The sequence below is a fragment of the Cydia splendana genome, chromosome 8 (genome assembly GCF_910591565.1).
Source record: "Cydia splendana chromosome 8, ilCydSple1.2, whole genome shotgun sequence".
Classification (NCBI taxonomy): domain Eukaryota; kingdom Metazoa; phylum Arthropoda; class Insecta; order Lepidoptera; family Tortricidae; genus Cydia; species Cydia splendana.
Window position 1 is genome coordinate 12,281,749 of NC_085967.1, and position 9,444 is coordinate 12,291,192.

Below are 9,444 nucleotides of genomic sequence, written 5' to 3' on the forward strand. Positions count from 1 at the left end.
TTTTATTTAAATGCAACTTTTGAAGGTGCTAATAACAGAAAACATCCAGCTAATTACTTTTGTAGAGATGCAAAATAAAGCATCCTAAATAATTTAAATTTAATTAATAAAAAAATATTTATTGTTACTAAATTGCAGGTCCAGGAAAGACTGACGTAAAAACATAATAATATCTATAAATAGATTTCAGTTAACTTAAGATAGGGCCTATTATTTCGTTAAATCAATCCAAATAAATACAACATTTTAGCTGTAACATATACCTACACATAGTAATGTTTTCTACCAGGTACAGCTGTGTACAGAATGCAGTAGTGATCAGGCTGATAACTGGATACTTTATTTAAGTATGATTCAAAATATAGATCAAGGACGAAAGAAAGCTTCCCAACTGTCAAATTGAACAGAATATTCAGATTGCCATACACTTGTAGGTTACTGAATAACATATTGAGTGCACTTAATTCAAGTTGTGCAGTATTAGTCTTTGTTGCTTACCGTTTTTCTTGGTGTTTGTACACTCGAAGAACGTCGAATCGTAACAAGTGCCATAGCACATTAGTGCTAACGAACCATTATCAGAGTAACACAATCATGTACATAAAAGGTAAATTACATCTCATAATTTTAGTAATCTTTACTTGAATCACTAAATGCTAAAACAACCAAACATGTGTCACATTTTGCACATACACTTGGATAAATTAACACGACAGAAAGAAGGGACTTGTTTCAGCACATTTTGTTCTATTGTCTAGCACAGGACAAGGAGTCATTTAACGATACGATGTTGAAAATAAGAACTAACTTCCTTCTGCAATATCCGTGATACAGACAGAAACCTAGAGCGTTTTTTCGTTTCTGCTTAAACGCAAACTTGCTTTTGCTTGGTGCGCAACAGTCGCATCCAAGTCGCATCGCATAAGCAACATAATAACAATCGGCGCAACATATTATGATCAAAGATCTATAGCCCCCTCCAGACTATGCGCGTGAATCGCGGGCGAAGCCGCGAACGTGAGCGTGGAGTCGATTTCGCTGTCTGCGAAAATCGACGACACACTCGCGTTCGCGGCTTCGCGCCGCGATTCGCGCACGAGTGTGGAGAGGGCTTATGGGACGATAACCCTTTGCGCCTACATTGTTTAAATTTGCCGCGTTTTACTACTGACGGAAATGGATTAACAGACTATAGTATTTAGAGACTGGACAAGAAGTGGACAGCATGGACTGAGGGCCTACCGCCAAGCACGTTCGACATGTTGCCTCCCTGTCACACTTACGTACGAATTTACAAGTGGAACAGAGAAGCAATACGTCGAACGGGGTTCGCGGTAGGCCCTCTGGACAGTATTTTTTCGTCTGGCAGTTTTTGTTTTTTTTTTTACGCTATGCACGCAAATGCACTGAGGGGCTACCGCGAAAACCGAAATTCGCAAATTGCGGGGATCTTATTCTTTTACTCCAATGAAGGCGTAATTAGAGTGACAGAGAAAAATGCCCGCAATTGACGATTTTCGGTATTGGCGGTAGCCCTACTGTTTGGCACTGTCACTGTGACAGTTCCGAACCGGAATATATTTTTAGCTTGGCGTTGGCGTTCTTTTAGAAGTTTTCGTTATTAACTTGTCGGGCTATTATAAAGTGTGGATTTTTAGTTCACACAAATCTGTGCATATGCACGCATAAAGTCAACTCAAATGTTGTGTCGTTACTCACAATTTTGTGGAGATCCAAAGGTTGTTATGACATCTTTACAGCTATACAAATATTTATTACGTCAATGTGAGAAGTTACCGCCTGATGCTGGTAAATATTACAAATTTGCCATCAAACAGGTATACTACACTATATATTTAGTATATGCATTCAAAAATAATATTTTTATGTACGTTTATAAGCCCTTTTCTATTTTATGTCAATATTTACTTATTCATTACTTGCAAACAGATCCTATGAAAAGTCTAAGTTTACACTTGACCTAAGCGGTGCCTAATAAAACCGGCTATACTACACTACATCCAACATGTTACTCGTAATAAGGAGACTCGAAATTGTATAGAGAAATTATGAATGAATTCATTGATAAAGTCGCCATGCTAGTGTTGTGAATAACGCTTATTTCGAGGCTTAAAGACTCGAACCCTTGAGACTCTCGAGGCTTAACGCCTCAAAGGCGGCAAAGACGATTTCTTACATACATATGTGTGAAATAAACAAATACAACTCTAAAAATAGTCAAGTCTTCAAGACTTACGAGTCTTGAGGGCTCGAGTCTTTAACCCTAAAAATAAGCGTTATTCACAACACTGCGCCATGCACTTGCAGCTGCTTTTTTTTGCTTTTTACATATGTTCACAGAAAATGTTATCACACAACTTTTATTTATTTCAGAGTTATAAACAACACAGAGTGGAACCGGACCCAGAAAGGGTAAAGCAAATGATAACTAAAAGTATTGAGGACGCCAAATGGATAGTCAATAAAGTAAGTTTACACACAATTAGTAGTTATATGATTAATTTTATATAGTTCTAATAACAATGTCATCAACACTGTTTTTGTTTTTTTTTTTGTTTCAGTACACGCAGAAATAATGGATGTTAAAAACCATTCACTTTATAGAATTGACAAACAATTTAATTTTGTGTATGATAAAAGAATTTACTAAGTATGAGTGTGTTTGGCGAAAAGATTGAAGATTATGAAATATTTGAACACCTAGGTAAAGGAGGATTTGCACATGTTTACAGAGCAAGATGCCGCAAATCAAATATATTTGTTGCTATCAAAATGATAGACAAAGCCTTAATGGCAAGTGCTGGGATGATTGGCAGAGTGAGACAAGAGGTCACCATACACTCTCGCTTAAAACATCCAGCTATTTTAGAATTGTACACTTTCTTTGAAGATGTGCATTATGTTTATTTAGTATTAGAATTAGCACATAATGGAGAATTAGCCAGACATTTTAAGTTAGGGAGTTGTGGCATTGGTGAAAAAGCTGCTGCTGACATATTCAGGCAAGTGGTGAGCGGGGTGCTCTATTTACACTCTCACAATATCATACACAGAGATTTATCTCTAAACAACTTGCTCCTGACTAAAGACCAAAATGTGAAAATTGCTGACTTTGGGTTAGCAACACAGCTCAATGGACCAGATGAAAAACATGTTACTATGTGTGGAACACCAAACTACATTTCTCCCGAGGTAGCTTCCAGAGAAGTTCATGGTTTGCCCGCAGATGTCTGGGGTTTGGGTTGCTTGTTGTACACATTGTTAGTAGGGAGTCCACCATTTCACACCCAGCATGTTAAAACCACACTCAACAAAGTTATTCAAGCGGATTACAAAATACCAACTGAACTGTCAATCCAAGCCCAGGATATTCTACAAAAATTGTTATGCAAAGACCCTACAAAAAGAATAACACTTAAAGCTGTTGCTGACCATCCATTTGTAAATAATTCTGTCATGGTGCCCTCTATAGCCAGACAGGACTTGTCAAGGGATTCCGGCTTCATAACCACTTTGCACAGTACTCAACATAGCAGTAAGTTAAGAAGTGAAGACAAAACTGGATCAGACTATGTGGGCATTTGCAGAGATAATGCTGCCTCGTCAATGAGTAGAGAAGCAAGAGCGCCACTGATGAATGTATTTTCTGGAATGCAAGATAATATGTCAGCTCAGAGCAATAGTTATAAGTTTGCTATTGATAGAGAAAATGAAAATATATTAGTTAATCATATTGGTGGTAAGAACCAGAATCAATTAAATAATGATTTTGCTCAGAAACTGGGAATTGCTGCTGTCAATAGTACATCTTTTTTAGATAATATAAAGAGGCATGATACTAATTGCAAAAATGTTAAAAATAATCTCAAATACACAACAAATGATGAGAATAAAGAAAATCTATCAAAAGCATGTAAAGTGAATTCAAATGTTTTGAGTGTACCTCCACTATGTGCAGATAGACTGCCAGTCATTTCACACAAAACCCGAAATGCTATCCTGAAAATTGAACCTGGTGGTGTAATAGTAGAATTTATTAAAAAGAAAGGAAAGGATAGAGAAGAAAAAGTTGTAGAAATATGTAAAATTTCCAAGGATGGTATGAAAATAGTAATTTATAGTGTGGACAATAACAAGGATAAACCTAAACTTGATCTAGAACATGACCCAAAGCCTGATGAAATATTCACATACCACAATTTGCCTCAAAAACATTGGAAGAAGTATTTGTATGCCTCACGCTTTGTAGATCTTGTAAAGGCAAAAACACCAAAGATCACACTGTATTCAGCATTAGCCAAATGTCAACTTATGGAAAATGGAACAGATATTGAGCTATTTTTCTATAATGGGGAAAAATTAACATATAACTCTGCTGAAGGTCTTAAAATTATTGACAAAAACCTTAAAACACATCACTGTTCAGCTCCAGAACTTAAACACTTAACTGATCATTTTGAGGAGTGCTCTAATAGGATGAAGCGTATACAGGAAGCTCTATCATGCATATCAGATGAATGTTTCCCTTTGATCATTGGCAAAAGACCAATCCAGTCTGCCACTAATGTGGCATCTCCATGCCAAGGCTCGGTTAATGCCTATAGCACTCCTGTTTGGAACTTTGGGTCATTTCATCGTACTGGAACTAGCTCGACTCAAGCCCCAAGTGATTACAACATGAAGTGACTAGACAAGTAGACACGGAAAACATATTATTATAATACTTAACACTGGACATGTACAATGGTCAATGACCCATTTTTTATGTTGATAATGTCAGATCGTTTTTTTCGCATATAAGTTTACTGCACGTAATATGTCACCTTTGTAACATTATTTTATTAGTACGACAAATATAGTTACTATATTAGACTTTAACATTGTTATAATTTTTATGTTATCCACTATCACACCCTTCGCTATTATTATCAAAAAAAATGCTGTCATCCTGGGCTATCAAAATATAGACCTTTGTTATGTTTTCTGGCTTTATACAGGCAAGGATTTATAGCCATCGCTTTATTGCTACAAATTTACAAAGATTTGGGAGCTATCTACCTCGGCACCTTTGAACTATAATTATAGGCTAACATACATAGAATAGGTATATCCTGGTAGCCAAGGATGATTCTGAACGTTTATCGTTGGACCAGGCTGTATAGTTAGGTATACACGTGTTGCTTCTAGTGCAGATCAAATGAAGGTCAATGATAGAGGACCTAGGAAGAGCTACCGATTTGATCCGCAGTCCCCCGTGGACATGTATGACGAGCTATGCTTGTAGCCGATAACGTATTTTTTTCACTTTGTAGTGAAAAGCGCCTAAGAACAAAGAACCCACATAGCGGAGCGCTGGCAGTGAATGTGTTAAGTACTGTACAGTACATATAGTGCTACTTTACCGCACTAGTTTGGTAATTAGCACTATGTCGAAAATTTAAAGGGCCATATGTAGGTACTATAAAACTTTGTACGATACACGTGCGAATGCGAACTTTTCGTATTTGTATCGTAATGTACTGAATGCTAATGTCCTTACGAAGTTTTTTTAGTGTAATTGGAAAATATGCTTACAAATACCCACCCAGCATAATATTATATGAACTGCTAATATCCACAGATCGTAGCCGAAATATTATTTTATGCATGCGATTTTCGGTACATCTTCGACTCTCAGGTGTCGTAATCAAAATATGCCGCAATGGCCTCAATGTTTAAAGCTGTAACAGACTACCACACCGCGACTTTGGTGCGGTGCAGTAGTCTGTTATGGCTTTAACAAATCGAATGCAATATCTTAAGGTTTGTAGAGCCCCTTTTACATTCGTAAAAACGCCTAAACCTTTTTTATTATTGGTCTGGCAACACTGAGACAGACTCCATCTTTTCTGTCACGATGCCTCCTAAGAAGCAGCCCGAAAAATCCGGTAAGATGTTATTTTTATAAGTTTTAATGAATGATTTATAACGAAAATATAGTTCCATAGTGTTAGAACTTGATCTCCTCTTATAATATATTTTTCGGGCACAAATTATCAAAGATTTGTTAAGTTAAATGAGTATTTGAGATTGACATTTGTATAGCCACGCGGTTATGTTTCATGTGTAGCTTATTTTTTTGGATAATTTGCCAAGTAATATGTTGTTGAAAATGCGCTGAGTTATTAGTGTAAAAATAGAATAAATATATGTTTAAATTATATCCGTGCACATCAATATCAATCATGACACTGATGTGTGTATTATAGGTTATGTATTTACAGACCAAAATGAAAGCCGTCCCCATCAGTTCAGATTCAAATATTAACCTACCTAACACCTTCCTATCAAATAATAACTTTGAATTCTACTCGATATTTACTGCTTTCTTTATATTCTAGTGCTCAATGAGCATGTTGTTATTCTAATTATATTATTGTTCTATATAAACGTTTTCCATCTCTTTTAGCTTCCGCTGGAGCCAAACCCGCGGAAAAGAAGCCTGCGACGGCTAAAACGCCCGCAGCGGCTCCAAAAACCGCGTCAGCCCCCGCTGCAGCTGCTAAGCCAGCCTCAGCCAAGACTCCTGCTCCCGCACCAAAAGCTGCGGCGCCCAAGTCCGCTCCGGCGGCCAAGCCTGCTGCTGCTAAGCCTGCTGAGAAGAAGTCAGCTGTGCCTACTGCCAAGCCTGGCTCTGCCAAGGCTGCTGCCCTGAAGGCCAAGTCTAGTGCTAAGCCTTCAGCCAAGAAGGCTGCATCTGCCACTAAGCCAGCAAAGCCCAAACCAGCTGCCGCTAAGCTTAAGATTGCTCCTAAGCCCAAGAAGACTGGCATTAAGGGACAGAAGAAGGTTGTCAAACCTGTTGTTAAGGCTCTTAAGGCACAAAGGAAGGTAAATAAATTTTCTTATTTAACTAATAAAAGTCCTACACAACTATTGAAAGATAAAAACTAATTATTGTTGAATTAATTATTCTACATTTAATATATTTTTGTTTAATTTTCAGGTTGTCAAAGGTGAACATGGCAAACGCGTGCGTCAGATCCGCAACACCGTGCACTTCCGCAGGCCCAAAACATTTGAGGCTCCTAGGCAACCCAAGTACCCAAGGAAATCACTGCCCAAGAGGAATCGGTAAGCTATTTATTATTTATCAATACTTACATTTAAGACTAACCAAACGTTTACATTTTTCAAGAATTATTTTATTTTAGCCACATAACTGAATAGGTTGTGATATACAGTTTATAGGTTTTGCTACATTACAAATGTAATAATTAATTTTTATAATAACTCAATTTTGAATAGTGATTATTTATTTATGAAGGAAGATCAGTTTGCTGTGCTTAATCCTTTAACCACTTAGAATTTCTCATTGAGCTTGCTCATGTCGCCACCGGTATGAAATATTGTCTTATTTATCAGACTACAGCAAAATGACCAATATTGTATGTCTTATTTATATCACTCTTAACAAATCAATTGTTATTTATAATTTAACTAAATGGATTTTTAAACTGAAATAAATGTCATATACTAAGAGAAAGTGACCAAGGCTACCAGTGCCCCAGGCTGGAAATATTTTATGAAAATAATTAAATTTGTTCTTATCTTCCAATAGTAAATGGATTTTTTTATCAAAATAAACAGTGTAGAGGGTAATGAACATTGAGGAATTTTATGATTTTTTAAATATTTATGGAGTTTGTGGTAAATATAATCTTTTTTAATTAAGTTTGGTTTAGAATGTTTAGATCATTTGGCCAGTAATAGTTTCTCATACTGATTTTAATAAGCAAGTTTCTTTCAGTGGGTCGCAAACAACCAAATGAGTGTATAAAGTCAGTCAGTTGCTATTGTATGAACAAACTCTTAATACATTTTAACTTATATACTTACCCCCTTATTCATAAACGTTTACTAAAGTTAACAGCCGATAATAATAATTTGTCCCTTTCCGACGTATTGGTATGATGGAAAGGGACAAACAATTATTATAGGCTTGTCAACTTTAGTAAATGTTTATGAATATGGGGGTTACTCTTTTGCCATATAATTAAAGGTGAGAGTATTTTTATTTAGTAAAGTAAATAAAATATGATGATAACTTTGTGGGAATCTCATTGAAATATAATGATATCAAAATTACACGATTCTGATTATAATATATATATTTTTTACTACAACAATATTGGGATTCATCAAATATTTCATCAGTCATTTGTATTTTTCAGCATGGATGCCTACAACATCATCAAGTTCCCGCTGACCTCTGAAGCAGCCATGAAGAAGATTGAAGACAACAACACCCTGGTGTTCATTGTGCACACCAGGTCAAACAAGCACCACATTAAGGCTGCAGTTAAGAAACTGTATGACATTAATGTTGCTAAAGTGAACACCCTTATCAGGTTGGTATTTCAACTGATTTTTTAGCATGTACTTATTAGACGTAATTGACAAACAAGACAGCGGAATAAAAATAAAACTAACTTCTACAAGTCTGAAGCCTATTCAAAATGCATTTTTACTGATATGATCTGAACAAAAGAATTTATTGCCACTTTTTGTTAGCAAGGCTTCTAATAAAATGGTTTGATTGATTTAAACATGCGATGAAATAATGAAAATTTCTCATGTAATAAAATCATGAATTTAATTAAATAAATTATGTGCAAAACCAATTTATTGTAGTCCGATTTGCAATGTCAAGTTTAAACTTCTAATGTAGCCCACAAGATGGCATAACCTAAAATGCACAAGAAAACGCATGTGACCTGCAGAGAGGGCAGCACTTGCTTTGGCGTGAAGTGTCAATGTCCAGTTTATGGTTCCAATTCAGCCCAAAAGATGGCATTCCCTCCAACGCGCACGGCCCCCATATTTATAAATTAATATTTTTTAGATATACATATTCTTCTCAAATTTCTTGTCTTTCAAATCAAACTAACCCTTAAAATGATGATACTTTGTGGGAATCTCATTGATTAATAATGACATCACAATTACACACTTCTGAATATATTGCAAATGGTATGATACATAAGTGAAGCTTTAAAATCAATATAACACTGTTTTTCCCATTTTCAGACCTGACGGCAAGAAGAAGGCGTACGTACGGCTAGCCCGAGACTACGACGCATTAGATGTTGCCAACAAAATCGGCATCATATAAGCGGATGTTTATTCTATATATAATAATAAAACCCTAAAAAAACTATCCAGGTTGTATATTTTCATTAATAACTAGTTATTTTTTCTTGCTGGGTTATTGTAATTAGGGTTTTATAGCCAAAATGGTAAAACGAACCCTTTAGTTTCGTCATGTCCGTCTGTCCTTCCGTCCCCACCCACCCACCCGCCTGTGCGTCACAGCCATTTATTTCAAAGTAAAGTAAAGCATTTATTAATTGTAAACTGTGTACATAAGATGTCATATACAGG

General features: G+C 36.1%; 3 protein-coding genes across 6 annotated transcripts in view; 2 read left to right on the forward strand and 1 right to left on the reverse strand.

The window, feature by feature from the left end:
• Positions 1–881, reverse strand: part of LOC134793121 (protein phosphatase Slingshot) — a 34,234-nt gene extending 33,353 nt beyond the window's left edge. The window contains exon 1 of one of the 2 annotated variants that reach the window (XM_063764665.1): positions 499–881. In XM_063764665.1, coding sequence (XP_063620735.1) covers positions 499–552 — 54 coding nt within the window. In that variant the 5' untranslated portion in view covers positions 553–881. The remainder of the gene's footprint in view (positions 1–498) is intronic. The other variant, XM_063764666.1, reaches the window with a different exon arrangement.
• Positions 882–1,558: 677 nt separating this feature from the next.
• LOC134792870 (serine/threonine-protein kinase PLK4) lies at positions 1,559–4,895 on the forward strand. 3 transcript variants are annotated; one of them, XM_063764301.1, is made up of 3 exons: positions 1,559–1,838; positions 2,395–2,487; positions 2,583–4,895. In XM_063764301.1, exon 3 carries the CDS (start codon positions 2,674–2,676, stop codon positions 4,705–4,707), a length of 2,034 nt encoding a protein of 677 aa, XP_063620371.1. In that variant the 5' UTR covers positions 1,559–1,838; positions 2,395–2,487; positions 2,583–2,673; the 3' UTR covers positions 4,708–4,895. The 3 variants fall into 3 exon arrangements, with proteins under 3 accessions (XP_063620371.1, XP_063620372.1, XP_063620373.1); XM_063764302.1 differs by having other exon boundaries at positions 1,559–1,809; XM_063764303.1 differs by having other exon boundaries at positions 1,559–1,739.
• Positions 4,896–5,879: 984 nt separating this feature from the next.
• On the forward strand, positions 5,880–9,220 carry LOC134792871 (large ribosomal subunit protein uL23). The gene is made up of 5 exons (XM_063764304.1): positions 5,880–5,948; positions 6,470–6,891; positions 7,007–7,134; positions 8,235–8,411; positions 9,091–9,220. Exons 1-5 carry the CDS (start codon positions 5,918–5,920, stop codon positions 9,173–9,175), a joined length of 843 nt encoding a protein of 280 aa, XP_063620374.1. The 5' UTR covers positions 5,880–5,917; the 3' UTR covers positions 9,176–9,220.
• Positions 9,221–9,444: the final 224 nt, after the last annotated feature.